This window comes from Orussus abietinus, unplaced genomic scaffold (genome assembly GCF_000612105.2).
Source record: "Orussus abietinus isolate OABI.00-Male unplaced genomic scaffold, Oabi_2.0 scaffold4, whole genome shotgun sequence".
Lineage (NCBI taxonomy): Eukaryota > Metazoa > Arthropoda > Insecta > Hymenoptera > Orussidae > Orussus > Orussus abietinus.
This window is the reverse complement of record NW_019396014.1, coordinates 3,237,657-3,264,907: the sequence shown is the minus strand read 5'-3', so window position 1 is coordinate 3,264,907 and position 27,251 is coordinate 3,237,657. Positions and strand designations below refer to the sequence as shown.

The 27,251-nt window shown below is 43.7% G+C and overlaps 9 protein-coding genes across 12 annotated transcripts; 7 read left to right on the top strand and 2 right to left on the bottom strand.

Annotated features, from left to right (window-relative positions):
* The first annotated feature begins 43 nt into the window (after positions 1-43).
* On the top strand, positions 44-2,289 carry LOC105695639 (deoxyribodipyrimidine photo-lyase). Of its 2 annotated transcripts, none has more exons than XM_012417388.1 (6): positions 44-288; positions 357-483; positions 587-915; positions 989-1,548; positions 1,662-1,903; positions 1,992-2,289. In XM_012417388.1, the coding sequence occupies exons 1-6, from the start codon at positions 202-204 to the stop codon at positions 2,162-2,164; spliced, it is 1,518 nt and encodes a 505-aa protein (XP_012272811.1). In that variant the 5' UTR covers positions 44-201; the 3' UTR covers positions 2,165-2,289. The 2 variants fall into 2 exon arrangements, with proteins under 2 accessions (XP_012272811.1, XP_012272812.1); XM_012417389.1 differs by having other exon boundaries at positions 46-288; positions 1,001-1,548.
* LOC105695638 (pseudouridine-metabolizing bifunctional protein C1861.05) lies at positions 2,225-20,085 on the bottom strand. Its single transcript, XM_012417387.2, has 9 exons — positions 19,825-20,085; positions 19,218-19,580; positions 18,732-19,071; positions 18,363-18,484; positions 18,170-18,229; positions 9,621-9,826; positions 9,351-9,550; positions 2,851-3,092; positions 2,225-2,663 (listed from the first exon to the last, which is right to left on the bottom strand). The coding sequence occupies exons 1-9, from the start codon at positions 20,062-20,064 to the stop codon at positions 2,358-2,360; spliced, it is 2,079 nt and encodes a 692-aa protein (XP_012272810.1). The 5' UTR covers positions 20,065-20,085; the 3' UTR covers positions 2,225-2,357.
* LOC105695645 lies at positions 3,267-5,328 on the top strand. Its single transcript, XM_012417396.2, has 2 exons — positions 3,267-3,553; positions 3,713-5,328. Exons 1-2 carry the CDS (start codon positions 3,418-3,420, stop codon positions 4,213-4,215), a joined length of 639 nt encoding a protein of 212 aa, XP_012272819.1. The 5' UTR covers positions 3,267-3,417; the 3' UTR covers positions 4,216-5,328.
* On the top strand, positions 5,384-6,899 carry LOC105695644. The gene is made up of 2 exons (XM_012417395.2): positions 5,384-5,986; positions 6,069-6,899. Exons 1-2 carry the CDS (start codon positions 5,710-5,712, stop codon positions 6,455-6,457), a joined length of 666 nt encoding a protein of 221 aa, XP_012272818.1. The 5' UTR covers positions 5,384-5,709; the 3' UTR covers positions 6,458-6,899.
* LOC105695642 lies at positions 7,168-9,208 on the top strand. The gene is made up of 4 exons (XM_012417392.2): positions 7,168-7,350; positions 7,442-7,508; positions 7,903-8,240; positions 8,321-9,208. Exons 1-4 carry the CDS (start codon positions 7,314-7,316, stop codon positions 8,581-8,583), a joined length of 705 nt encoding a protein of 234 aa, XP_012272815.1. The 5' UTR covers positions 7,168-7,313; the 3' UTR covers positions 8,584-9,208.
* LOC105695641 lies at positions 10,561-18,161 on the top strand. Of its 2 annotated transcripts, XM_012417391.1 has the most exons (3): positions 10,561-11,026; positions 13,208-14,360; positions 14,432-18,161. In XM_012417391.1, the coding sequence occupies exons 2-3, from the start codon at positions 13,292-13,294 to the stop codon at positions 14,713-14,715; spliced, it is 1,353 nt and encodes a 450-aa protein (XP_012272814.1). In that variant the 5' UTR covers positions 10,561-11,026; positions 13,208-13,291; the 3' UTR covers positions 14,716-18,161. The 2 variants fall into 2 exon arrangements, with proteins under 2 accessions (XP_012272814.1, XP_012272813.1); XM_012417390.1 differs by lacking the exon at positions 10,561-11,026 and having other exon boundaries at positions 12,983-14,360.
* A 153-nt stretch (positions 20,086-20,238) lies between the features above and the next one.
* Positions 20,239-21,768, top strand: LOC105695643 (very-long-chain (3R)-3-hydroxyacyl-CoA dehydratase 2). The gene is made up of 5 exons (XM_012417394.2): positions 20,239-20,453; positions 20,673-20,784; positions 21,011-21,246; positions 21,342-21,523; positions 21,594-21,768. Exons 1-5 carry the CDS (start codon positions 20,368-20,370, stop codon positions 21,677-21,679), a joined length of 702 nt encoding a protein of 233 aa, XP_012272817.1. The 5' UTR covers positions 20,239-20,367; the 3' UTR covers positions 21,680-21,768.
* Positions 21,769-21,920: 152 nt separating this feature from the next.
* LOC105695646 (60S ribosomal protein L30) lies at positions 21,921-22,872 on the bottom strand. The gene is made up of 4 exons (XM_012417397.1): positions 22,733-22,872; positions 22,595-22,640; positions 22,289-22,434; positions 21,921-22,155 (listed from the first exon to the last, which is right to left on the bottom strand). Exons 2-4 carry the CDS (start codon positions 22,613-22,615, stop codon positions 21,978-21,980), a joined length of 345 nt encoding a protein of 114 aa, XP_012272820.1. The 5' UTR covers positions 22,616-22,640; positions 22,733-22,872; the 3' UTR covers positions 21,921-21,977.
* A 438-nt stretch (positions 22,873-23,310) lies between these two features.
* Positions 23,311-27,171, top strand: LOC105695843 (kinesin-like protein costa). Of its 2 annotated transcripts, XR_001103669.2 has the most exons (3): positions 23,311-23,665; positions 23,805-26,703; positions 26,802-27,171. XR_001103669.2 is itself a non-coding variant. In XM_012417820.1 (2 exons), exon 2 carries the CDS (start codon positions 23,855-23,857, stop codon positions 26,411-26,413), a length of 2,559 nt encoding a protein of 852 aa, XP_012273243.1. In that variant the 5' UTR covers positions 23,311-23,665; positions 23,805-23,854; the 3' UTR covers positions 26,414-26,804. The 2 variants fall into 2 exon arrangements, 1 of the variants encoding a protein (XP_012273243.1); XM_012417820.1 differs by having other exon boundaries at positions 23,805-26,804.
* The last annotated feature ends 80 nt before the right edge of the window (positions 27,172-27,251 follow it).

The window sequence follows — 27,251 nt, the reverse complement described above, 5'->3', positions numbered from 1 at the left end:
ACTCATTTTTCACATTTTCGCTCAATTTGCTTTACGTGATAGACCCCCAAGTTGATCGTCGTAATGTTTCTTTTGTCATTTTTCTAATTTATGATTGACATAAATACTTGTCACTCGCATGATGTCCCATTACTGCCCATTACTACTTAGTGAAATTAATTTGAATGGATCCATCGGTATATTTTGCTGTTTAAATTGTGCATGACATACAAGATGAACGAAAAACCTTCAATAAAAAAACAAAAAACTTCAACTTTACAGACTATAATATTAAACAACAGAAAAAATGTAAGGAAACATATTTTCCGTAATGTCATAATGAATAAATGGCAAAAAATTGTGTATATCATTTACAGGCTGCTGCATCTGTCATGACATTTAAATTTGATAAAAAAAGAATTAGAATTATAACAAACATCAAAGAAGTGACTAAAAAGTGCAGAGGGATCTTGTATTGGATGTTTCGCGATGCTCGAGTTCAGGGTACATCGTTTGTACAGTATTTTTTGTATAATCTATAAGATCATCTCGACCTATCCTTAACACAAAATGGAAATAAAGATAATCCTAAAGTTTCAATTTTTAGATAACTGGGCATTTTTATTCGCACAAAAGATTGCGATAAAGAATCGTGTGCCTCTGCATGTTTGCTTTTGCATATTATCTAAATTTTTAAGTTCAACAACAAGACAGTATAGATTTCTCTTGAAAGGTTTAAACGAAGTTGCAATAGAATGTAACCAGTTAAATATAAATTTTCACCTTCTACATGGAGAGCCAAGTCTAGCGATCGCAGAATTTATAAGCAAGTACAACATTGGAGGTGTAGTTACAGATTTTTCTCCATTACGACTGCCAATCAGATGGATAAATGATTTAAAGGGAATGATTCCCTGTGAAATTCCAATATGTCAAGTAATTAGGATATTTATTTATTCGTGACATTAACTTACGGTATGTCTTCATCTATTTTGTTACATTATGATAGAGTTCTTTTCAGGTTGATGCACATAACATTATACCTTGTTGGATTACATCTAACAAATTGGAATATTCTGCACGTACCATTAGGAACAAAATCAATTCACAAATAGATCAGTTTCTTACCGAATTTCCCCCAGTTATTAAGCATCCGTATAAGGCTTCTGAACAATTTGAAGACATCAATTGGGAAACTGCTCTAAATGATGTACAAGCAGAATCAATTGCTGAACTTACTTGGTTAACACCTGGGTATAAAGCAGGCATCAACCAGTTTGAAACTTTTCTAATGGATCGTTTAAAAGATTATTACCTAAAACGTAATGATCCTGTAGAAAACGTTACTAGTAATTTGTCACCGTGGTTTCACTTTGGTATGATATCCGTTCAACGGTGTATCATAGAAGTGCAAAAGTATAAATGTAAATTCAAGCAATCCGTTGAAGCCTTTATGGAAGAAGCAATTATCAGAAGGGAATTAAGTGATAATTTTTGTTTCTATAATGAAAATTATGACAATTTACAAGGAGCAAATAAATGGGCAATAGATACTTTAAACTTTCACCGGTATGTACTGCACGTAAAAGATATTACCTTTGTTTTTAATTTATGTTGCAATTTCTTTATATGTAGCACCCACATAAATAAGAATGGAATCTTAAAAGTTATTGTTAATTCAGCAACGACAAGAGAGAATACATTTATGATTTACATGAACTGGAAGCCTCGTTAACTCACGATGATTTATGGAATTCTGCTCAAAATCAGTTGATGTGTATGGGAAAGATGCATGGATTTTTAAGAATGTACTGGTCTAAGAAAATATTGGAATGGACTCGTACACCTGAGCAAGCTCTTGAATGGTCTATTTATTTAAATGACAAGTACAGTATAGATGGATGCGATCCAAATGGATACGTTGGTTAGTTGTATTTTAAGAGACGGATTAAGATTTTCCTATGCACGTGATGTCTGTTTGTAATACTTATAAGTTCAATTCTTATTTCTAGGCTGTATGTGGTCAATTTGTGGAATTCATGATCAAGGGTGGAAGGAAAGAAATGTATTTGGAAAAATAAGGTATATGAATTATAAAGGCTGTCAACGAAAGTTTAACGTAGCAAAATTTGTAGCAGATTGGGGTGGTAAGGTTCACAGTAAAAGAAAAAAGAAGAATGCATAGTTACCGAGTATATTTATACCAGGGTATCTCCATGGACTTGTATAAATCATGAGATGAATATAAAAGTGGTTTATCGCTATTTACTTATAAGTATACAATACAAAAGTATAAATGGTCAGTACTTACACATATGTTACTTTAATTATATTTAAAAAACATTCTTTAAGAATGTAAAGTTTAAATATCAAGTACATTACTTCCCCATGAGATCGACAAAGTTTCGCAGTTCAGATAATGTAGAAGGCACTGGATGCAAAGACTTTAACGAAAGAACTGCTGCTTGTAGACCAAGTGAAACGCAATGAGCTTCGCTTAAATTTTGAAGAATCCCACAAATAATTCCAGCAGCTAGACAATCACCGCAACCAGTTACGCTCAATGGCTGATTGTCTTCAGAAAGTTTAAAATGTGAAGGATACAAATGGGATTGTAGGGGGCCCCTTTCAAGTAGCGATTCTGACTGGTAGAAAGGATCATTTCTTAAACCTCTCCGTGTCACCTGCAAAGAATTAACGATAGAAATTATTACTATTATACAAAAGAGAGTCTGAATGTACACAGAAAAATTTCTTTCAAAGTCAACTAATATTTTTATATGGTATTCGTCACATACCACTATACAGTTTTTACTACTTTCTTTCAAAATGAAAGTAACTTGGAAGAATAATAAAAAGTGAAAAACCTACCAATACACCCTGTATACCTAAAGTTGTTATAACGACTGGAATGTCTTCTGCCAATTGCTCTGCAATTTTCTCTATTCTTTCTATGCTTAAGTCTGATTTATCCGGTATGTGTATATTAAAACATTTTGCTATTGACAGTAATTCATTTACATTAGGTGAAATAAAATGAACAGTATTCTTCCATTCATCTCCAGCCTCAAATAGTGCAGTCGCTTTGCATATCGTTGTGGGCTCGTACCAAACTGAAAATAATAAGAATCGTTTATAGATGTAAATATCATCGTACCTTATAATTCGATCGTCGTACTATTAGAAGTCCATGGTTTCGGTTACGGGATATTGTATAATGAATAATGTGGAAAACTAAGAAGATGCTGAAAACATTACTCTTTGAAGTTTGTGACTTAACCTCTAGTCAAAAACATCGTGCAGCGCAACAAGAGAGCGTCACTACTAGCATTGTGGCCAACCGTAGTCAAGAATCTCAAATTATTTCGTTTCGCGAAAGGAGTTAATGTCGCGGAAGTGTCTTTAATAAATTTTTAATTGGACGGATAGCAAGAGAAAATGGGAAAATCAAAAACAGGAAAAGTAGCCGTTGCCTGCACGGCCGTGGCTTTCATTTTAGTTGTGATTGCATTCACCACACCCAATTGGCTGGAGACTGATGGCAAATTGGAAAACCCCAGGTTCATTAAGATAGGTAATTAAATTCACAAGTTGCGACGGTAACAAACATAAAATCATAAATAATTCAACAAATCAAAGATTCGACCGTAAACGGGATAGCATGTTGAATTAGCAACATAATGTTTTCCGATACGTATAATCTCAACATTTGTGTCTAACGTTTGGCTTTCAGGATTATGGCAAGTTTGTTTCCAAAGATTCCAAGATCCACGGCATTTGTACGATACAAGATTTTCCAGCTGTTGGTGGGTCTTTGAAGAAGAATACTACATAATTCACGATATTCTGTTACCAGATTTCTTTGTAGCGACTCAATTCTTCTTTACTTTGTGTATGACGTTACTCCTAGTAGGAGGTTTCTTAACTATTCTTTATACTTGCTGCTCTCGGCAGCACAATAAGTACCAGTTACTCTTGTGGGCAACTGGAGCGAATTTAACTCTGGCTGGTATTTGTGGTATTATCTCGGTTATTATTTTTGGAGCGAAAGGAGATGGCCGGGACTGGATGCCCAATTGGGAGCACAATAACATCGGGTGGTCTTATGCTTTGGCAGTAATCGGCAGTTTTACACTCGTGGCTGCAGGAATTTTATTCTTAACTGAAGGAAAGAGGTTCAAAAAGAAGCAAGAAAGGATTCTGGGGGAAGAACATAAAACGCACATTAATATATAATTCACCGATTGATTGCAGTATCTGCTTTTTATATAGCAATTAGTGCCTTGAAGAAATGCATTGACAAGGTGATCTATGTCGATTAAGGTAATCTCCGGAAAACTATGTACATAATATGTCAGAAGCACAATTGAATATTTATACATAGATTCAATTATTCTTATATAGCTTCATTGATTTGATATGTATCAGGTAATTGTATACGTTTGGTCACTTCTTATTGCAAGTATGAAATACTTTTGATATCTCTTTTTATTAGTATCAACGGCAAGCATGCTGTTCTAACTTCATACTTTTCTTGCAAATTTTGTTTGCAATATCTGTCCATGAGACATTCATAAGTTTGATGTATATGTTAACAGAAAAGTTTGATTATAAAAAAAATGATATTCATATTTAAATTTTGGTTATATTGCATTTAAGTCAGAGAAGGGACCATAGCACTTGTATTCCGTCCATTAATATTAAGAATAATTTAAGTAAAAGTACATATAATATTTACGCATGTGTTGCACAAAACAAGATACAAAGTGTCTTCTTTTCATATGTACCTTTTAAAAAAAAAAGAAAGGTACAATGCGTAGGAAGGTTTCTGTCATTCATTGTACCTTTTTATAAAATGAAATAATAAGATGGTTTATAATCATGTCAATTTTCCTTGTCTTGTAATTTTTAAAGTTATAAAAAACACAACGTACGTATTTAGGTGGGAGAGCGACAAATTTTCTAAGATTTCTTCAGCCTTGGATTAAGTTGTAAAATTTGAATTCGGTGACGTACGCGTAAAAGCATTTAGTTTGCTAAATACGTGCGAATGACGACTTGCTTTTATCGATGAAGTCAATTTCCGTTATTGAGGTAGATTCATAAGATACATAATTAACTGGAACGCGTTATAAAATACGTAAAAAAGACCTTGACCGAAAGCATAAATCATGGTTATCACACTTCCGATATCATTTCACTCTGGGTATCGTTACGTTCTTCGTTCCATTTAAATGCGTATCCGTGAAGGTGAAATGGGAGTGTCAAGCTTAATGAATGGCATTGGATGGCATTGTACAAAATTGTATAACGACGAAATGGAATAAATGAGGAAATTTAATTAACTAATTAACGCGGCCTTTAGCTGCTGTCTTTCGGTAAGGATAAAGGAATCGAAAGCGTTCGTTCCCGTTTTCCCACGTTAGTGCAGTTACATGTAGTCAACGTTGACGTGCAAGCGCACGTCCAGTTCTACAGTGTTCTCTCTCGTTTCCTCGACCCGACGCCGTGTTCCATTACGGTTCAGTGTTTACGGTGAGACATTGAGGTTGGGTTGGGCTGCACCTTGCTCCTTCAATATGGCGGCCGGTGGTGACAGATGGCACGAGTACTTGGGTGTGGTTAACGTGGGATCTGACAAAGTCTGACTGAAACTGTGCTTATCCATCGTGTCATTTTACTTAATTCTAATTTTGTGACGACTATCGTTGCCGCTGAGGTTCAGTAACAATGCAGAAAAGAAGTCTTTCCGGTAAAGTCGGCGTGCTGCTCTTTGGGGTAACACTGATCTGCGTTTGCGTCGCTTTCGGGACTCCGTCGTGGTTAGTGAGCGATGCCCGAATTACCGGGGCACAACTCAATAAGCTAGGCCTTTGGCAACATTGTTTTCGATCCCTTCCTAACCCTCAAGAGGCCGATGCACCTAGACGTTTCTTCGTCGGCTGTAGGTGGGTGTACGACCCATTCACCACGGGCTACTCTGATATTCGTGACTTTCTTTTACCACGTACGTGTTTAGTTTTTCGATACTAGGTACTGGTCTTTGTTATAACTGTAACATGGTTTCACGAAGCATTATTTTGTTCCAGCATTCATGATAGCCACGCAGTTCTTCTTCACGTTATGTTTCCTCCTGTGTCTCGTGTCTTTTGGATTGATCTTATTGTTTGTTCTATGCTGCGACCCCGAACAGCAACGATACGTTCAATTGATATTACTAATTGGTTTTCTGCTGTTGGCCAGTGGAATTAGTGGCTGCCAGGCAGTAATTATCTTTGCGTGTTTTGGAAATGCAGACGGGTGGATGCCTGGTCATGAAAACAATTTCTTTGGGTGGTCATTCGTTATAGGTGTTATCGGTAGTGTGTTAGCTTTAATAACTAGTTTGCTTTTCTTAGTTGAAGCTACGGTCCAGCGCAAAAAACGTGATTATCTAAAAGAATCACAAATGCGCTTCCAACTCGAATCTCGTGCCTGAATATTAAGAAATGAGAAAAACAATCTAACGATCAAGTTTTGCGATACATGCAAACTTTGCACAAGTATCCGTGACTTGTTAATATACATAAAATCCCATATGAGACTTTTTCATCATCCGTCCATAGGTTATTTTAAATATTTAAGAATTGTTCGAAGCTTTGTAAGATTAGAACTATTGATTGTTAATAGTATTTAGTATCTATCTTCAGTGATCTACCTTCTGAAAAGAGACATAGCATAATGATGCACAATCATAGATTTAAATAAAACACCAAATATTTTTAAAAGCCTTTTCTATGACGTTACATTTCTCATAAATGTATAATACCAATATTTTAAATTGGATAATATGATTATTGTATTCATTAATAAGTACAAAATTATGATCAAAGATTTATATGTGAAATACTTTTGTACAAATAAAACAACTATGTCAAGATTTTCTTGTTTTCAGAATTATAAATAACTCAGAAGGCACAACAAATACATTGTCTTTTAATTTTGTATAGTTGAGACAAATCTGTTTTGCAAAAGAAGAGAAGACTTTATTCAATTACGTTGGATCACTGGATTGGAAGTTGTCGATTTCAGTAAACATTTCCTTTGAATGGTCACTCTTCATTTTTTCAGGTGGTAAGGTAGAAGTCTGTAGTTAATTGAAGTGACATCTTGCGAGAAATAAAGAATGTTACACGATGGGTTGGTAACACTGCGATTTGGTAAGGCGTGGCGGGTGACATTAGTAATATTCTTCACATCTTGTGAATGGGTAAACAATTGCTGTAAAATTATCCTTTTTCAAGTTTGAATGTACTCATAATTGATGTTATAATAATAAAAGGCAACAAGCTATCATGACTGCCGGAAAGCAAGAATATCACCGAGCGTCGAGTAAGTAATGTATATAAATCATTGAGTTATACTTTCTCGCGCCGGATATAACCTCAATTTACTGATTTACAAATATAAATTTAATTAACAGATGCAGTGGTTTTTGGTGGGATTATTAGCTATGTGGCTCTGATGCTGTTGGTTATTTCATTTACTAGGTATGTTAATCATTTATTATATAGAGCCATTGTTACTGTAATGTTTGATATTTGAGAATGCTCTATAGTCGTTTGTATTTGATTTGTCCATGGCAAATAAATAGCAACCGTCTTAGGAATAATTCATATTAAAGATATCAACATTTAAAAGCCAACGAACGTTATCAAAATGTTTATAACATTCTAAACACAGGTATGATAAAAAAAACTATCATTAATAATGATTTATTATAAATAAAATCAACGGTTGAAAACTTTTATGAGACCTGTGATTTGCACATCTAAGAAAATATATTTAACGTATATTAGGAAATATCACGATTTAAATACAATAAGATTCATGATGCTATTATAAATATATATTTAGTTTTTTACTTTATCATTATGATTGCAGTCCATATTGGATCCAGTCATACCAGGAAACATTCAGTCATTTCAAACATATGGGATTATGGGAATGCTGTTTCCATGAATTTCGGTACCCAGCCTGGCAATTTGATAAATTATTCAATGGCTGTCATCATGTATTTTCCCAGGAGTTTTATGTCATCCGGGAATGGTTGTTACCAGGCTGGCTGTTGACTGTACAGGCATTTGTAACGCTTGCCTTAATTTTCTCTTTTGTGGGTCAAACAATTGTTTCCATGATCGTAATTAGATGGCCGTTGAGATTTGTGTTACGGTACGAGTGGCTTCTCTCTTGCATTGCATTTGTATGCAATATTTCAGCTGGTATGTATACAACGTACTAGAAAGTACCATTAGTTATATATTAATAATAAACAATTCTAATTTTTGTTATATGATTTCAGGAGTTTTACTTTTTCTCGCTGTAGCCATTTTTGGGGGACAATGTTGGCGTCGTGATTGGATGATGTATCCTAATTTTAATTATTTGTCGTGGTCGTTCGGTCTTGCAGTTATTTCCTTCATGTTTCATTCCTTGGGGGCATTTCTTTTATATTTAGATGCCCGAACAGGTTATAGATTACGCAAGGAATCTAGAAATCTGGTAATGCAAATGCAACCAAATCCTCAAAGTCATCACGGTTCGCAGCGCAGCGGTTATATATAATTTTAACCTTTTTTGGAAAAGGGGAAACAGGATAAATGAAGTTTCTAATTGCTCTACCGTGAAAGTGTTTGGTTAATCTATAGGGGTCTGTTACTCTTATAATAGAGCTCATGAAAGGCAAGGCCCTTTCCGTATCTTTCATTCCGTCCATTATAAAAACGTTATATATGAAAACGCGAACCGTCCGTTTTAGATTCACGTTTTAGTAGTATGCTAACAATTGCTATAAAAAAAGTTATAGGTAAAGTTAACGCTAAGTTTTTCTTAAGATTTTTTTCTAACGATCAGTTTAAAATAAAACAGACCGTAAAATTTTCTAAAAATGAAATTAGAAAATGTATAAAACACAAAGTGCCTGTACGCAATTAATACATTTCGTAATATAGATTTATCGAATCATTATTAAAGAATAAGTATTATCGTGCCTAGAGCAGTATCTAAAAAAAGAATTAGGAATTAAGGAAATGCCTTGGATTCTTTTGTGAATTAATGTAACTTAAAGCGGTAAACCTTGTGCATTAGTCAGAATTAAGATGATTAATCTTCGGCATTGTACAACTAGGACAACGAAGTACTAGTTTGAACGGCAAACGTAAGGAGTTTCAACAAAGCGAATAAAAAAAAATGTCGTATAGCCACTACAATTATACAACATTTCCTTGGTTCTAAGCTACATATTTATGTACCCTGGTTAACGATGCTTCTCTACAACATGTAAAAATGAAGTAAAATTAGTTTGGAGTACACCAAAAATGTTTCGAACTTACCCGGAATCTTGGATTTTCTGGCGATGTCTATTACGGTTCGAATCGATCGTAGTGGCGGATTTCCATCGAGAACGATCAAGTTGGCGCACGACAGCTGCTGTCGACAATCACTGATCAAAGCGGGACTAATTTTGTCAAAAGCCTCCGTGTGCCCGATGCCGCAGAAAAGTTCTCCTTCGTTGTTCACTATTCCGATGTACCTGGAAGACGGAATGATCTAGAAATCGATAAACGAATCGCGACATGACATAAGAATTGGAAGGAACGCACTTTGCAGTTTCTATACCCGGCAGTACCCGCAACGTATCGTTGCTTCCACCGAGACTGTCGAGTACTGCTTTTCCTGATCCGTCATTGCCCACAACCGACAGCAGTTTGGTCCCCGTTATCCCCAGCCCGATTAGAGCAGCCGCTACGTTACGAGCCACACCGCCGCAGCTCTCTCGGCCAAAACCCTTATGAGTTCTTCCATCAAACTGCACCGAAAAGATTAAATCGATTATTCAAGCAGACATCATTTTTTGCAATCGCGTACACACCAGAGGTGATTATTGATTTCGCGCGACATCCACCGTTCGGCGGAAGATGCAGCGAAACCGTGGCTCGATAACGCTACCGACTTGCCGATTTCACAAATGACAACCGCGATTCAACGGGTAGATTCTATATAAATTACTTGTGGAATACCGATCAATCGCGATATTTCGGAATCGGTAAATTAGAAGAAAGTGACCCGCAAATATTTCGCTCGACATGAGATCGAGCTTTCGGAACACCGCCACGATGATCGAAACGAGTCGAAAACTTAGCCTACCCCGTTTATCTCGTTTTCTCCGGTCGCAATTTGTCGCTTCGATCGGACGGGAATTAAGCATTTTACATTCGCTACGCCCTGGACATGATTTTGCACGCGAGATTGCCGACATTTCGAAGCGTTGGATCGCACCGCTCGTATGAGGGTAAATTGATTGGCGGTCAGGGGCGGTCAGGAGCAGTCAGGGGACATCGGCGGGCGTTTTCAGGCGTTTCGAACCGCTCCGAGCAGGTCCGGGCAGGTCCGGGCAGGTCCGGGCAGGTCCGGGCAGGTCCGGGCAGGTCCGGGCAGGTCCGGCAGGTCCGGGCAGGTCCGGGCAGGTCCGGGCAGGTCCGGGCAGGTCCGGGCAGGTCCGGGCAGGTCCGAGCATGTCCGAGCATGTCCGAACAGCTCCGAGGCAGAGGGGTGTGCGCACGCTCCGCGACATTAGTTACGTCAGCTACCGCCGAGGAAGCAGGCGCTGCTCCCTCGCGGATCGGACTCGGTCAGTCCGGCGCGTCCCGCGGCGCGTCCCTCGGCCCTCTCCCCGCTGCCGCCGAGGGGACTCCGTATTTTCGGGGTGGTCCCTGGGCCGGACCCTAAGCTCCGCGGAACGATGCGGTCGACTCCCCGAGGAACGAACGGAAGCACCCAGGAGCGATGAGCGGCCGACCGACAGGGTCGAGATCCAGTTGAAGCACCTCGGGACGCTCGCTCGAGGAAGACCGTCCGGGTCCATCGGGTCGGCCCCGCGCGGGCCGGTCCGAGGGGTGGCCGTGGCTAGGAAGACTCGAACTCGGTCCGGAGAGCAGCGGGGCGTCGCGATGGACCCGATGGACGCGACTTGACGACCCGGACTGACGGCTCGCCATCCGGTTCCAGGGTAAGTCTCGCCTCTGGCCGGGCGAATGCTCCCTTTTGGACCCTCTATGAAGTAACGATCCTCGTTCTTCCCGCTAATTCGTCGCGGGGCTTCTCGAAAAGTCCGATTCGAGCCGATAACGCCGCAAGGACGCCCTTGGTCGTAGACGGCCGCGGAAAAAGGGCAAGAGTAAACGTTAATCCTGAACGGTCCGATGAACCTTAACCGCGCTTCCTCCCGGATATCGTCTCAATGACGATCGATATTAAAAGCGAACGCGTCGCTCGCGGCCAAGGGGGAGGACGGGGCTTTCCTCGGTTTGGCAAGTCCGATCCGACTCGAACCCCGGAGGAAACCCTATCCTTGCCGCGGGGAGGCGAATCGGAGTCTCGAGGGGGACAAATTATCACGGGCAGGAAATTGCAAAGCCTCGAGTGGACACGAAGATATCGCCCGTCCGTCTCCGGGGCAGTCGCGCGGGGAGGCCAGAAACGGCCCGGTTTCGAAACGGATCGACGTCGTAGCGATCGAGGGTCTCTGGCAAGGCCGCGTCGGGGAAGCCGGGGAAATCGTTACTCGACGGCCCGTCCTTCGGGAATAGGCGAACGACGGCCGTAAGTGTCGCGTGTCACGATTCCGCCGGTCCTCTCCTCGCTCGCCTCGTTAAAGAGAAGGAGCCCGCCCTGCGATTAATCCTCGCGCAAGGTCGGGTTGGCTCGACTCGGCTCCGGGTTACGTAACGCGATTCCAGGGTAGCGTCGAGGTCTTGTCGCTACACCGGGAAGATGGTGCCGGCACTTGGGACGGATCGGGCGATCGAAACCGAAAGGGAGGGAGAATTGGCAAGGGCCGGTCGCTATTCCGTCAAACGTTAAATGACACGGTTTCCGAACGATGCTCTCGCCCTCGCCTCGGCCGTCTATCTTTAACGATTTTTCCTTCCCGCCATCGAAGCCGTATCGAAGTGCACGGCTTATCGCGCCTATCCTTCTCGAGCAACGGTCTCGAGACTCTCGGCATTATTCCGCGCGAAATAACGTAAACTCCGTCGAAGGTCTCCCACGTGTCTCCCTTCCGTGGCTTTCCTCGGCGTCGCGCCGGGGAAAAATATACGAATTTCTTGTATCTCCAAATAAACCGGCGTTACTTTTGATGGCGTAAGGAGGAAAGGATGGGGAAAGAAAAGAAAAGAAAAAAGAAAAGAAAAGAAAAGAAAAGAAAAGAAAAGAAAAGAAAAGAAAAGAAAAGAAAAGAAAAGAAAAGAAAAGAAAAGAAAAGAAAAGAAAAGATAAGAAAAGAAAAGGTTGCCCCGACCTTGACCAACCCTTCTCGACGTAGCTCCTCCCCACCTCGGTTCGCGCGATGCGCCCGCTGAACGGGTGCCGTGGTATCTCGGCATTCGTAGATCCGTAGATCCGCGGATCCGCGGATCCGCGGATCCGTAGGGGAGCATTTAACGCGGCGGGCACGCAATGCTCGCGGGGCAATCTTACGGAGGGATCGCGGCGAATGCAACGTGCACGAACCCTGGGCGATATAGCCCGCTCTCGCTGTCCCAGAGTCCGGAACTCGCTAGGAAGTAGATCGATAATAGAATTGCCTATTGCACGCTAGGACGTTGCGACTGAACGCGCACGGTTTCGAGCCGAGTCTCCGTCTCTCGGCAACCCGTCGGGACTTTAACGAACGTCGAAATGGAATCGCTTGGACTTCACGACCGCGCGCACGATCTCGTTACTATGGGAAATTGGCATGCCGCTGATTAAGCGCACGACATTATCCGCGTAATTTGAGCGTTCGTCCGTTTCTCGGTCTCCTCTCGGCTCGCTTTCCGCGCCGCCGGCTGGTACCCGTTCCGTTTCCTTAACCGACCATTGGCCGGAGAAAGCGGAATCTCGCGATTCGTAAGAGGAACGAACAATACGGTCACGCCGGTTGTCGTTGGAAATTGGCACTTTAGACGAGAGGAGAGTTAAGTACGGCTTAGGGAAGGAAATACGAGCGCGAGCCACACTCGTTCGCTTCTAACGGGGGAAAAGCTTCTTTTCCAGGGACGAGGGGAAATTACGGAGACGGAGAGCCTCGGTAGAGCGGTCGATCGCTCGCCGTTCCGGGAACAACCGTGATCTCTCGTCCTCTCGTTCGTGAGCCACTCCAGGGAGACTTCCGCGGGACGGAATGAAAGGGTTCGGCTGATTTCAGAAGGCAACGGGAGCGAGGCCCGACCCGCGAGAGAAGCCCTCCGAGGTCGCGCGTAGGCGGTAGCGCCGAGGCCGGGCTGGTAGCATGACGGTGATGCTGCTGGAACGCACGGTCACCCCCCACTCGACGAGCAGCCCGAGAGCAGCGACGATCGGCACGATCGGCAGCTCGCCGAAGCCGCCGCCGGCAGCGTCGTCGGTGGCAGCGTACCTCGGGTCGTCGACGGACGCGAGGACGGGGAGCGGGGCGCGAGCCCGAGGGGCCCAGGGCGGCCCTGGACCGAGCGAGAGCGCCGCAGCGATGCGATACTACCGGCTCTGGATCTACGCGTGTAACGTGGTGCTCCTGGGCAGCGCGGTGGGCTTCGCGGCCGCCGTCTCGAAGACGCTCCTCTTCTCGGGGGACCCCCGCCGGCAGCTGATCCCCGGAGTGCCCAAGGCCCTGGACCCGACCGCCCTCTACGCCTACCTGGCCCTCGCGACCCAGCTGGGCCTGGTGCAGCTACTCGGCTGCGTGGCCGCCCGGAGGCTGAGCGCCCGCCTCCTGCACGCCTACTGGCTGCTCCTGCTGGCCTTACTCTGCGGCGACGCCGTCATCGGCGTGGCCTGGGTCTTCCGCTTCGAGCGAATGCGCTCCGAGCTGCGGCCCGCGCTGAAGCTGCGCCTCCACTCGGACTACGCCAAGGAGCCGCGCTTCAGCGAGCAGTGGGACCGGCTGCAGCGGGAGTTCTCCTGCTGCGGGGTCTCCGGGCCCAAGGACTTTGGCGGCGGCCGCTGGCCCGCCACCTGCTGCGGCCCCGCCGGCAACTTCAGCGACGAGCCCTGCCAGCCGCCCCACCCGCGCGGCTGCGACGAGACCCTCGCCCGGTGGCTGCGCCGGACCGCGGACCTGCTCTTCGTCCTGGGCTTCTGCGTCATCGCCTTCACTAAGCTCTGCTTTCTCGGGATCTTGCGCTACGAGATCCGTGAGATGATTCAGAAGATACGGCTCCTGAGGGAACCTCCTCCCCCCGTGGCCGCTGCCGCCGTCGCCCCTTTCGCTCAACAGTATCCCCAGCTCCTCTCGGACGGCGCCAACGGCGTCAACAACGGCGTCAACAACGGCGGCATCGCCAGGCGCTCCACCCTGACCAACGCCTCGGCGCTCCCTTCCGGTAGGCTCTGCCCCGAGCCCCCTGGCGACTCGACGGTCCGACCCCGTTCACCTCGGTAACCTCGGTTTCAGGAAACGCCACGCTGCTGCTGCACGCCGACGACGGGGGCGGGGGTCGCCACCCGCTCCTCTCCGGCAATCTGCAGGACGGCGGGGCGGACAGCGACACCAACAGCCACTGCGCTCTGATCCTCGAGGAGATCACGCCCACCTCGACGAACCACAACTCCGGGACCCGGGAGAAGAGCAACGGCAACAACAACTACGAGATGCGCGAGTTGAACCGCAGGCTGCTGCTGTCCAACGGCGCCGGCCCGGGGGCCAGCGCGAACGCTACCCAGGGCAGGCGCACCTGACCGTGGAGCTGGTGGAAGGGCGCCTGGAACCGCTTCCTCCGCAGGCCCGGTAGACCGACGGTACATAAGTAAGGATAGATATTTTTTTTAATCCAGAGACCAAGAGGGGCGACCGGGGCCGCCCGACCCAGGCCTGCCTGACGGTGTGCGCACTTCCAGCGATTAGCGTTAACTCTCGTACCGTTTTGATCTAACCAACGAGCCGCGATTCGTAGCGGCTTCCGTTCCTTAGATACAGAGTACTCGTGCTGCTGGGAAGAATATTCCAAGTCGAGCCGTGCCGCGTGTCCAAAGGCGAGAGGTTCTTTTCCTCGGCCGCAAACGCCGGATCGAAGCGGACGGTGCCGACGACGGGCCGGTCGGCCCGTTCTTCCAGGATTCGTCCCCATGTCGCGAACGTGCCGACCGGGAAAGGCAAGCCGTCGCCGCACCCGGTATGCACACACTCCACACGTACTTGCCCCCAACCTCGAGAGGGAGCATATACAAAAGCGCACAGAGTTTCACGTATCTTTTGTACTTTTGTGCAACCCGTGGACGGAGCCAACAACGGGGCGGGAGGGGGGACCTACCTCCGCGAGCAGGTACCGATTAAAATTCGTACGTACGCTAAGATCCCCGAGGGCGAGTTTAATCTAGCGTAAACACGTCGGAGACGTCGGACGCGTCGAAAAGACTGGGCGAAAGGGGTCGCTTCCCCTCGCGACCGCGCTCCTCGGATTCTCGTTTCTCCGTCCCCGAGCGGTCGACCAACTTTTATAGATTTCTTTTAACGGCAGCGTTTTTACATGCTTTCCTGGGAACAACGTAACGCGACGCGACTTTGGAGGAAGAGCGCTGCTCGACGAGGGGGAGCGCGCCGCGTCCCGCGGGAATTCAGTCCGCACAATGTACTCGTAGTATGTCACAGTGATACGTAACGTAACTATCGTCACCGTCGTCCAAGTACCCGCGCTCGCCGTTTCCTTCCAAGCTCCCCTTAGACCGATTCGGAAGGTCCCGGCCGGATTCGGTCGGACGCACGACGCTGCTACTTTTAACCTCGTGAAATTACAAAGTTCAATGTACGAGGGAGATCTTCCTTTCGGTAAGTCTTAGCAGAAAAGTTTAACTACGCGCGACACGACCAAAGCATACGGTTGCTATTTACTCTAAGTACGATATTACTAGGTACGATAGTTACAAGGGGATATTGTGAGATACTACTGCCAGGTCGATTCTCACCTCTAAATTGTCGTCCGTTTTCAATCGGAAATTCAGCTCTAACGCGATCAAAAGAACGAGACGTTGTCCGCGCATATTGCCCATCGCCGAGGACCCTTCGGACCCTTCCTGCGTAACTTAAACGTTATCGAACCGGTGCCGAAGCATAGCACGAGTAGTCTGTATTAATTCATGCCGTGCATTATTTCAAAGGAGACGCCCGGGTAACGGTGGTTAACGATGAGAATAATTGGCTTCCTAGCTAGGTTTAAGTGTATCACCATAGGAATACGTAATGCAAATGCCAAGGCAGCGGATAAGTTCGTCGGTAGGTTGTAAATAGTATTTAACGGTAGCTGGCATCGAGGCCCGATCGCCTGTAGAAGAAACGGCCAAAATGACTTTTAGGAACTTCTCTCGAGGAGTAACGACCCGGTTTGTAGCGACAACGAAAGCCATCGCGATAAGAAACATTGCCGATCCTTGCAGTCTCCGTTGACGACGACAACGTAAATACCTAACGCAACTCGGACGTGGCTTGGAACAATCCCCGATCGTTCGGAATGGGTAACAGGGTACGATACTCGAGAAACGTGCGCAGCGATCTCTTAGTGTCGACTATACTTTTACGTACACTTCCCCTCGACCGAGCGTTATCCGGACTCTTTTCGTTCCCAGGTTCGTTCCTATTCAGGCCGTCGAAGTCGAAATCCTTTAATACACCCGTAATGACTATAGTCGATGATACGATATCCAAGCTTACACCTCGCGTGGTCCTGCAGCCTCTGCCAGTGCGCGTATACAAGACTATTATGTACAATGATTATTATCCGTATCGTTTGTATTTAAGTACTTTAGGTAGAAGAGAGCCAAGTCGTTCAACGACAGTGCTCTCGCGTTGGGCGAATATGGTGCAACTGCATCTCTTAACTCGTGACGGTATGGACGATTTATCCATGTCGGTTAGTCACGGATTGGCAACAAAGATCGGCGTATCGTTGCACGGATAAATCCATTGTGAGCATACAAGGAAAGTGCTGCGTTCATTTTCACCTATCGATTCAATTTAGATAATCAAAAGTCCGCGATTACGATTCAGTCCGCAAATGATCCCGACGAGTTTTGATGCTAACAAGTATTTTAAACAAACTATACTCGTTACATTTTCGGCCAGTAATTTCTGAGTCGCATATCCCTCGTATCAGGCATCGTTAAGACAGGCTTAAATTAGATTCAGATGAAACATAAAATGCAATTGCAGCTTTTTAGTTGAATACCATCGTGTAGGCAGTCGTAATTAATCTTTTGACCGAGCGGTGGACAGCTTGCTGAAATCAATTCGAAGGAGTAAATTTTGTTTCGCGTGAACGTTTCAATCGTTTCAGCTAATACGGAATGGAAGGAAATGAATTAGTTGACTGTCTCCCTCTCTCTCTTAATCGCGGATAAAGGGAAGCTGTAAGAGTTCCTCGTACATTTAAATAGTGTACGTAATGAAGAAGAAAACACGAGTACCTTCGTTTCACTGAAACGCAAAGACAAAATACGTAGAACCCCTCTCTAATGGAAACGAATTCATTCGGTAACTATACGCTATACTCGAACAATGTATCAACAATTAGGCGATACCGTTTTAAGGAGATTTTTCATCACTTAGAACTTTGTAATCGCTCTACTTAATCGACGAGTCGGAGAACGTGAGAGAAAAACGAGAAAGGGAGCTTTGAATAGTGCCTGCTTAAAACTGAATTATCGTATTGTTGAATTCCTAAATATATTTATTTATTCGGTGATACGACAGACCTATTAGGTTTTATCGCGTTAAAAGTATTGGGGAATAGTGTTAATCACTGTGCGCACTAATTGTTAAAAGTTCCAGCGGTAACGAATGTAAAGCTTGATACGTTTACAACGTACGTACGTACATTCCCGGTTATTAAAAATTAGGTTTGCTGATAAGCCATTTAAATGCTTGCACGTATATCGAATTGGCTCATCTGGAATTGTTTAAACTGTATAATCACTCAAAAGTGTTAAGATACCGTTTGTTGTTCCGTTCACTTTTTCAGTCAGTACATATCACTCTTCCCCGTACTGTCTCATTGGTTTGTATTAACGTTAAGTGTATATAAATATTATGAAGTCGTAATTGTATGTAAATACTGTTACACGTACTATGCTACTACCATGAATTATGAATATAAGGAAAATTGGTTATTTAGTATAATACTGACGTTAAAACTTAACTTACTTTTATCTCGGACTCCTGTATTTGCCATACCGTATCGCGTGTTGCTCCTCCAATGACTACCTGTGATAATCAGAAAGGGTAGAAGGTGCTTAGAAGTAACGGTGTTACAAATTGACTTTTAAGTAATGTTTTATAATAACTTTTCAAATAACCCTATTTTTTGTGTTAATATTATAAACGTTATTAAACTTACAGGACTCTGTCTCGAAGGAGAAACATCTGCTGGTGGATTTTTCAAACAATTGCTTTGAATTTGACCAAGGTGTAAAGCAATTTCTGCAGCCACTTTTGCATTATTCTTTACAAGAGCCATGTCTGCGAACACAAACGTGAAATATTTCTGTGACGCTCGCTAAAAGTTAGCAATCCATTAACCAAGAACATAAATTAGATTAACGATACAATCCATGCGGAACATGGAATTACTAGAAAAGTACAAGACATCCGATACATAATTACTCTTATTTCAAAAGATCTATTTCATTACGATCCTAAATTTTCAGTTTTCAAATTTTATTCGAGGTGGAACAATAAGAAATCATTTTTTTGCACGAATACTCACTGGCTTGAAGAGATTTGTTTCCTGTAATTTTGCTAACTTCCTTCAGAAGAAACGGAGTAATATCTTTGCCAATGATACCCTTCTCGTGAGATCTCATAAGAGCTTCTTGAATTGCGGATTCTATCATCTCTGGATTCAAGGATTGATCCTTGGGTATCGGAACTGCCAAAAGTATCCCCGTGTTAAGACCTAATTCCCACTGAGCAGCTATCATATCCGCTGCTTCTCGTGCATTTGAAACCCTAATAGGAGATTTTATCTCAGCTACTGTCTCGTGACAATAAAATGCAGGAAATTTGTCCGATTCTCCTATCGTCGTAACGGTAACTCCCAGAGTTTCCTGCATTATTAATATTATACTTATTCCCAAAAACTTATTTCTTACATATTTCATTATTGCAACAGCTATATTTTTTTGTGAAAAAAGGAACCGAAAGCAATAGCTATTCATTAATAATTGATGAATTTTGCAAGATTACAACTTACCAAGTATTCCAATGTCTTGGCGATATCTAGAATGGCTTTGACACCGGCACACACAACAGCAACGGGTGTCTTACCAAATTCTGTTAAATCGGCACTCACGTCATACGTAGACGCCGCACCTCTGTGTACACCTCCGATTCCACCAGTCGCCATAACGAAAATACCAGCCTTTTTCGCGATAAACATTGTACCGCTGACAGTAGTACCACCATTTAATCTCTGGGAAGTCACCCATGGAAGATCTCTACGAGAACATTTTATGGTTTGCCCATATTCATTCTTTGATAGTTTTTCCAAGACTTCTTCGTTTGTTCCAATGTGCACTTTACCCTCCAAAATAATGATAGTAGCTGGAACTACCCCCTGAAAATATTCAAAATCCTTTCACTACACGGGCAAAGAAAGGAGTGAAACTGCTTTGGTATTAATCAATATCTTTGCATAAAGTTTTACTGAAAAACAAGAGTTACTTAAAGTATAATTACAAAAGATGTAAATGACGCTGTTCGGATGTCAACCATGCTCCATCCATCTTATGAAGTAATTTGCAACATAAAAAACTAACAGTTACAACCGGTATAAAAGCGTCTATAATAAATGGGCTCACTTGTTTTCTGATTATCTCCTCGACCTTTAAAGCAGTTTTTAAATTATCGGGATACGGCATTCCATGAGTGAGTATCGTTGATTCCAGAGCAACGATTGGTACTCCGTTCAATTTTGCCGCAGCCACTTCAGTTCCGTAAATAAGGGCGCTACTTCGACCGATCGAGCGTCGATCGGTGATCGAGGCATCAAATTTGAATTTTCTTCCGAATAATTTAACTCCAGTCCTGAATCTGTACATTTCTCAGACGGTACGTAATTCGCACTTGTTTGCATACCAGCCAAGAGGCGATCTTCTGGGATAAATGTCCTCTAATCATAACCAAGAGCTCCCTCCCAGCCCCTCGAAACGCAGCGGTATTGCCAGGCATCGCCAACGGTTCAAATAAAAACGATCATCGTGCTAACCTCACTTTTGCATTACCATGGACAAACCGGACACCCTGATCCTCGTGGCCTTATGCTAATTATATACATTTTTAATCCGTCGTGAAGTCACATTCGCCACTTCGAGCTCGGGGTCATTATCGAGTATCATCCGATTATGGCTAGCACAAGCAACAAAACCAGGGAATTAGGCGTCTTGGCCAAATTTTATTTACGATCCTATAACCTTATCCAGGTTTTAGGGTGAGTACATGCACTATTAAATTACATTATTTGTTATTATGTCTGTACAGGTGGAAGTATTCAACAAATATTTTTTATTTCATTCCGCTTTCAAAGCTGTTCCATCTTTTTGTGCACGAATGAATGTTTATGGCTTGTTATTGTCACTCAGGAAATATTAATTGATTAAACTAATGATCCATTTAATACCATAATCTACGAGCCCACTGTTAATTTCAGATGGAGTGTGATATTACATTTGATGATACATTATGACAGTGCGACGTCGCTTAGTTTATGGGAGACGGTTAAACCTTATGTAATTGTATTTCAAAATGCTGCTGCATTAGAGGTAGTTCATTGATCTTTAATGCTAACCAACATTAAACGTAGCTTGCATATCGGCTGTTAAAATTTCTGACATTTAAATCACTCGGATATAATTGTCAGATTCTGGTGAACACGACATTCAGGGTTTTAAATAAAAGTTCATCAGGACTTCAATTTTTCTCGTGTATTTTTATGATATAACAATTTTAGGACAAGTTCCTAATTAATGAAAACATCAATTTTTTCAGATAATCCATTCGGCAACGGGATTAGTTCCTTCCAATCCTTTAATAACAACATTTCAAGTTTTAAGTAGAGTCGTTGTAGTGTGTGCAGTAATATTAGCGACACCATCTACCTATGCAGCTGCCTCTCCAGGCCTTCCACTAGCTCTTACAGCTTGGTCGATAACGGAAATTATTCGATATATGTATTACTTTTTAAATCTCATTGGATATGTACCTTACTTTGTTACATGGCTTAGGTAAGTAAATTGTGTCAGATTCAAGGGGACAATTGATCGCACCGATGGAATAATTCAATTTCACTTATCCAAGTAAAATAAAAATTGCATTGTAGGTATACCACATTTATCATACTTTATCCAGTTGGCGTAACGGGTGAACTTTTGTGCTTTTATGCAGCTCAGAAGTACGGTGGCATTAATCCAAATGCATGGAGTTATTTGTTACCTAATGCTTGGAATTTTACATTTAACTACCGCTGGTTTTTGTTGGCAGTTATGCTACTATATATTCCACGTAAGGCAATATTATTCATAGAATTGAATAATTAGTAATGAAAAAAAATGTTAATTGTTTTCTTTTACAGTTTTCCCACAAATGTACTTGCATATGTTTGCTCAGAGGCGTAAAATATTAGGTCCAACCACGTCTATGCCTAAGAAGATTCAGTAAATGCAAGGGAACTGCATTAATGTTGATAATTATTTTTCCATCTACAAAGGTACAAATCGGACGAAATAAAATATTGTATTGGATATTTACAGCTAATTGTCCATATTAACACAAATCTCCCTTCATTTAAGAAAATAATTTTTAGTTTAACATAAACGAAAAGTGAATTTTTTCGTAAATGACCAGTGTCCAAGTAATCAGTCTACCCAAAGGAATAAATGACTTAAATAATAAAAACAAATTGATTCCATTAAGGTTTATTTTTTTTATTTTTTAGATGAATTCATATAACAAATACTTAAGCTTGATCGCCCGTAGGAGTGGACTTAATTATATCAGAATTTCCTGGATCGGTGATAGAAAGAGTACACACGCGAAAGTATTTTCCACAAGCAGTTCCTAGTTCAAGATTATTGCCCGTATAATGATGAACACCTGTTTTAGCCAACATGGCATAGTACTCGATTTCTGATTTTCTGCAACACAAGAAGAAGTTCCTTCTGTAATTCGGTCAATTGCGTCCGCATAGCATATATGGATTTGAGACTACTCCGTAGAACTCCTTGTTACGCACATATTATAACCAGGAGTACTACATCTCAGCCTCACCTCAAAGGGGGGGTATTGTTTGCGATGATGACAAGTTTGGCTTTGCCCTGACGTAAAGACTTGAGCGTTTGTTTGTACCCCAAGACATACTTCCCCGATTTCATGACCAAAGCCAGCCTGGAGTTGATACCCTCCATGGTCTTTTTCTGCATATACAAATACAATCATTGACACGAGAAATATCATGCAAAAGAAAGTGATAAAAATAAAGCTACACATTATAACGATAAACTTATAAGTCGAAATCTACGACGAAATAATTATCGCGTTTCTCCACGTGTACTTGAAGGTTAGACTTTTCATTACCTGTTTTTTTAGGGCTACCATTTTGATGGTTGAAGCACGCGCCAAACTATAAGAAAAATAAGTACTTTCATGAAAGTTAATTAGCTTTCTATGTAATAGCACCAAAAGTGTAAAAATGAGAAAATCGCTAATTCTTACCGCACACAAACCTGAAGAAGTACAGAAAGAAATGGACCGCACCGACGACTGCGCTCCAGAAATAAGTTAAGAAGGTGCTCACGGACCGAGTGAGTGATTCTCTTACGTACTGCTCTCGGTGGGACAAATGGGCAGCCTATGCATTTACAGACAGGACTTACTTGGTAGGTCACCAGAAAGAAGCAGAGATGAGTTGGGAGATTGCTCACGGGCAGGGTCGCGCGATCGCATCGTGTGCTGCCCTCTGGTTTCGTACGTCAGCTCTTACCGTTTTTTTGCCCCAAAGGGCGGCGCAACGAATTTCTGATAGGAGCTCGCGCACTTGCGATGGCGGTGCCGTCTACCAGTTGCCGTTGGCGGCTCACGTACCCGTGATGGTAATACAATGCGGCAGCTGACGGTGGTGGCTTACCTACGCTTACCGACACTGCACGCTTTCGTTGCGCCGCCCTTTGGGGCAAAAATCGGTGAAAGCTAACGTACAAAACCAGAGGGCAGCACAGGATGGAATCGCACGATCCTGCCCGAGAGCAATCTCCCAATTCATCTCTGCCCCAGACAACTTCAGAGTAGGAGAGATGAGCAGAGAGTATAGCCAACTCATCTCTGATAGCCACGGTCCTTGCATTGTAGCTGATTGTAGCCAATTGTAGCTACCAAGAATACAGTTGAATACAGGTAGCTGTTAAAACATATTAAAAGGTGCAGTCTGCAGCCACCATAGAAATTTAGTGTTTATTTTCTAACATGACTGAAGCCTCTTCAGTTGTCGCATAAGCAGGAACTTAAAGACTTCCTTATTTCCCAAAAGACGTTAATATCAACGTTGAATTATGATGCGTGACCTTTGAAAAAAAAGTTGACTTTCTTCAATTGTTTGCTTTAAAACACCGAGATGGATTATACATGCCCACCTTGAACAGATAGTACAGAGTAAGTAATATGTGGGATATTTTCATACCAAGTTACAAACAGTAGTAGTAAGGTAATGAATTGTTTATGCATTGGATATTTGAAATGGATACCTTAATTTTTATGATTTTTGTTAACGTATTAACGTTTAATCCGTTAGTTGTTCGGGAATCCCTTGGAATCGATTACACACGCATTTGAGAGGTTAATATGATGCACTATGGGCCTTGGATTCATCAAGGAATGTTGGATAATCAACGATATTATTCTCACTATATCGACGACGTATTGTCTTATCGCCAGAGGAGCGAACAGCATGACGAAGAAGGCGAGCAAACCGGCGATGACATGCATGATACAACAACATCGGCCACATCGGGGGAACGCAGTTCTAGCGCAGATTTATTTCGTCTTGAATTTGCAGCCGCTCAGTGGTCCAAGCTAGTTTCAAATGCCGAAGGTCTTTTTAATAAACTCATGTCAAATAATCTTCTGACTCATAACGAGCAAGATCAAATCGAACAGTGGTTATGCATGAAGCAGGAGTATGAAGAATGCATTGCGAGCGACGACACAGCTAGTTTACATGGCTTTACCGAGAACACACGCAGGTCGTTGGAAAGAATCGAAGAGGTAACAGAGACCGATGAAAAAACGGACGAGTCTGCTAACCAGGCAGAATTTATAAATGGATCCGGATGCTGTTCCACCTCTGACACCGAAGAGTCGGAGGGGGAGGACGAGGAGGAGGAGGAGGAGGAGGAGGAGGAGGAGGAGGAGGAGGATCAAAGCGACGTTAGCTCCGAAAATCCTGATTTTTTGGAAAAGCTTGACGAATGCATGAGCATGTTCAAAACGGAAACGGACCAAATCATCGATTCCACGAAAGATGAGATTAAAGGGGCTAATATCGCGATTATTCCATTTTTTGAAAAACCCCCGAATAATAATAACGATTATATACCCATTATAAGACCTATTCCAATAAGAAACCCAAATTCTAGAAGAAATTCTATGCTTCCTGGATCTGACATGTGTAACGAAGTTTTGGCATTTAATGGGACTTTGAAGCCTTGTCAAGATCAAAATTATAACGTGAAGATCACTGAACTGACGGAAGCAACGATCTCCGATAATCGGGAATCGGATCGTCGAGTCGCCAATGTTAATTTAGCCAGAATGAAAACGGATAACTCTCCAGATCTGTTAATAGACACATTGAAAACGACCGAGGTTCCGGAACCAGTGAAAACATTGAAAACCCTCGCATTAAATAACGAGGCAAAGCAGACGCGAGTTAAGAAAATTCAGTCGGATCTAGAAGGAGCGCACAAGCGTATCGAGGAGCTACAGACAACGATCAAAATCAAAGAACGCTTTATAGCAGACATGATAAAAAATTCTGACGCAAGGGCTAATGCAAAGCAGAGATTTCAATGTAAGAGGAACAAACTGGAAGAGGAGTACTACAATACGAGGACGCAACTGGCTCAAGCGGAGAACGCGTCTTTGTACAAAGGTTTCGAAGACACGTCGGCCCATAAGAAAGAGGTCGAATTGTACAAGAACATGGCAATACATTACGAGAAGAGGCTAATGGATATCGAGATGATAAAACAAATTGCTGGCGATTCGGCTAAGAAAGTACTCGAGCTCGAAAGTTCCCTTAATTCTTCTAAGAAACAGATGGAAAAGTTGAAACGACAGTTGAGGAAAGAGGAAGAACGTAAAAAACAATTGGAGGACGAACTGGCGGAGGACCAAAGGAGAATTCGCGAACTCGAGGAAAAGTATAATCTGACGGCATCCAAGCTGAAAGAAATGCAGTCAGAGAGCGAAGACGAAAGGAATAACTCTAGAGCGAGGAACGATTCCGACAAAAAGAAAAACCTACTCGAAGTCAGTGCTAGAATATCTCATTTGGATCACGTTCTCAAAGAGAAATCAATGGATTTGGAGCGAACCGCGGACACCGACGAAAAGGAAGCTCTGCGACACGAAATAAGAAATTTAAGGCGCACCAGAGACTGCTTGGTAGAGGAGAAGTGTGACCTAGATGAAAAGTTACAGAAAGAAAGGACTTTGACGACAGTCGAGGAAAGGAAATTATTGGAGTGCGGAGAGACGATCGAAGCTATCGACGCCATGATCGAACATAAAAACGAAATGATCTGCGGAAGAAAAGACTTTGACGAAAACAAGGCAAAGCGAGAGAAGGGCGAGCGAATGTTGATGGAGCGCCTAGCCAAGTTATCGGACGGCGAGATGAGAACGCTCTTTTACAAATACTTCTTGAAAGTAATCGATTTGAAGGAGAGCTCCAAGAGCCTAGAGATCCAGACGGCGGAGTTGGAGAGTCACGTGGAGACGCAAGAGTGGCGCATTCAGACTCTGACAAACGCTCTGAAGCAGACCAAACTCGAGGCAGAAAGGAGGATCGTCTTGATGCAAAGGGAGCACGAGGAGAAGCTGCATCTCATGTTCAGACATTTTGCGGAAGAGACGGGTAGTTCCGGTCACGAACGGCTTGACAAGGACTCCGAGTTGGCCAAGCACAAGAGAGAAAACCGAACGCTAAAGAAACGTTTGGCGGACGTGGAGGCTCTGTTGAAAGGATCGATCGCCCCTCGGGCCGCGAGCCCCGCGAGGACCCCTCAACAGGGCTTGAAGCAGATCCCTCCCGCTCCTAGACCGACCACCAAAGTCACTCGGCAGAGGAACAAGCTGATCATTCAGAAGACTACGGACTGCGAGAAGAGGAAAAAGTGAGGGTCCGATCCCACTCGGATCTTGTGGAGCTGTCGAGTCTCTTTCGCGAGCGAGTTAACGCGTGGACTCGACCGGGAGCCCGCCTCCAAAGGATATCGCGAATCCGATCCTGATTTATTCGGTGTCGCCGGCGTTCAACTTAGGGGCCACCCAGGGGCAACCCAGGGGTTAAGCATGCGATCGACGCTTCAAGGAGTACGAAGTACTCTGCCCCCGAGTGTCGACTTCGATTTGCGTTCACGTCCCGAAGGGGGGTTGAATTGGACTCTCGCGGGACTCGACAGCTTCGGGTAGGTAGTCCAGAGATACCTGTTCATCCGTAGTCGCTCCTTCGTTGTTAGCGTTATTTATTGTGGCGTATTTGTAAATAAATTGACATTCCTTTAAGCGAGTCATCCCCGCATCCCGTGAGTCCTCGCGAGGACAAGGACCAAGGACACCGGCCGTTGGTCCACTGGAATAAATACCGCAACGGCGGGTCTTAATTGCTGGGAGAGCAGGGGTAACGCCGAAAAGTCGGCATTAATAACGCCGGAGCCGGTAAAAGGGACGACCCCCCGGCGCGACGGCGGAGGTCTCGGAAGGGCGGGTTAAGTTACGACCCGAGCCATCTGTCCAAGGTGGGAGAATCGAGGCGTTTACCCGCGTGCCGAGCACGGTAACCGAGAAGAGAGAATTCGAGCGCATCGGTGCGGGGCTCGAGAAATCGCCGTCAACGAGGGCGATTTTCCGAGGACCCTTTCCCCGGCGAAGGCGAACCCCTCGCGTCGGGAATTAAGAGGCCAGCGCCCGAGCGGCTTTACCGGACGAAGGAGCCGAGAAAAAAGAGTCGGATAAT

What these genes read in the sequence shown, in the direction of transcription:
- LOC105695639 (XM_012417388.1), top strand. Translation starts at nt 202, where the DNA reads ATGACATACAAGATGAACGAAAAACCTTCAATAAAAAAACAAAAAACT. An exon ending in TCGCGATGCTCGAGTTCAGG is followed by an intron (nt 484 to 586) that starts GTACATCGTTTG and finishes TTCAATTTTTAG; the next exon opens with ATAACTGGGCATTTTTATTC. An exon ending in GTGAAATTCCAATATGTCAA is followed by an intron (nt 916 to 988) that starts GTAATTAGGATA and finishes ACATTATGATAG; the next exon opens with AGTTCTTTTCAGGTTGATGC.
- LOC105695645 (XM_012417396.2), top strand. Translation starts at nt 3,418, where the DNA reads ATGGGAAAATCAAAAACAGGAAAAGTAGCCGTTGCCTGCACGGCCGTG. An exon ending in CCCCAGGTTCATTAAGATAG is followed by an intron (nt 3,554 to 3,712) that starts GTAATTAAATTC and finishes TTTGGCTTTCAG; the next exon opens with GATTATGGCAAGTTTGTTTC.
- LOC105695644 (XM_012417395.2), top strand. Translation starts at nt 5,710, where the DNA reads ATGCAGAAAAGAAGTCTTTCCGGTAAAGTCGGCGTGCTGCTCTTTGGG. An exon ending in TCGTGACTTTCTTTTACCAC is followed by an intron (nt 5,987 to 6,068) that starts GTACGTGTTTAG and finishes ATTTTGTTCCAG; the next exon opens with CATTCATGATAGCCACGCAG.
- LOC105695642 (XM_012417392.2), top strand. Translation starts at nt 7,314, where the DNA reads ATGACTGCCGGAAAGCAAGAATATCACCGAGCGTCGA. An exon ending in TTGGTTATTTCATTTACTAG is followed by an intron (nt 7,509 to 7,902) that starts GTATGTTAATCA and finishes TTATGATTGCAG; the next exon opens with TCCATATTGGATCCAGTCAT. An exon ending in TGTATGCAATATTTCAGCTG is followed by an intron (nt 8,241 to 8,320) that starts GTATGTATACAA and finishes ATATGATTTCAG; the next exon opens with GAGTTTTACTTTTTCTCGCT.
- LOC105695641 (XM_012417391.1), top strand. Translation starts at nt 13,292, where the DNA reads ATGACGGTGATGCTGCTGGAACGCACGGTCACCCCCCACTCGACGAGC. An exon ending in CGCCTCGGCGCTCCCTTCCG is followed by an intron (nt 14,361 to 14,431) that starts GTAGGCTCTGCC and finishes CCTCGGTTTCAG; the next exon opens with GAAACGCCACGCTGCTGCTG.
- LOC105695638 (XM_012417387.2), bottom strand. Translation starts at nt 20,064, where the DNA reads ATGTACAGATTCAGGACTGGAGTTAAATTATTCGGAAGAAAATTCAAA. An exon ending in CAGAAAATCCAAGATTCCGG is followed by an intron (nt 3,093 to 9,350) that starts GTAAGTTCGAAA and finishes TATTATTTTCAG; the next exon opens with TTTGGTACGAGCCCACAACG. An exon ending in TAGGTATACAGGGTGTATTG is followed by an intron (nt 2,664 to 2,850) that starts GTAGGTTTTTCA and finishes AATTCTTTGCAG; the next exon opens with GTGACACGGAGAGGTTTAAG.
- LOC105695643 (XM_012417394.2), top strand. Translation starts at nt 20,368, where the DNA reads ATGGCTAGCACAAGCAACAAAACCAGGGAATTAGGCGTCTTGGCCAAA. An exon ending in AAAATGCTGCTGCATTAGAG is followed by an intron (nt 20,785 to 21,010) that starts GTAGTTCATTGA and finishes CAATTTTTTCAG; the next exon opens with ATAATCCATTCGGCAACGGG. An exon ending in TATGCTACTATATATTCCAC is followed by an intron (nt 21,524 to 21,593) that starts GTAAGGCAATAT and finishes TTTCTTTTACAG; the next exon opens with TTTTCCCACAAATGTACTTG.
- LOC105695646 (XM_012417397.1), bottom strand. Translation starts at nt 22,615, where the DNA reads ATGGTAGCCCTAAAAAAACAG. An exon ending in TGGTAGCCCTAAAAAAACAG is followed by an intron (nt 22,435 to 22,594) that starts GTAATGAAAAGT and finishes TTGTATATGCAG; the next exon opens with AAAAAGACCATGGAGGGTAT. An exon ending in AACAATACCCCCCCTTTGAG is followed by an intron (nt 22,156 to 22,288) that starts GTGAGGCTGAGA and finishes CTTGTGTTGCAG; the next exon opens with AAAATCAGAAATCGAGTACT.
- LOC105695843 (XM_012417820.1), top strand. Translation starts at nt 23,855, where the DNA reads ATGATGCACTATGGGCCTTGGATTCATCAAGGAATGTTGGATAATCAA.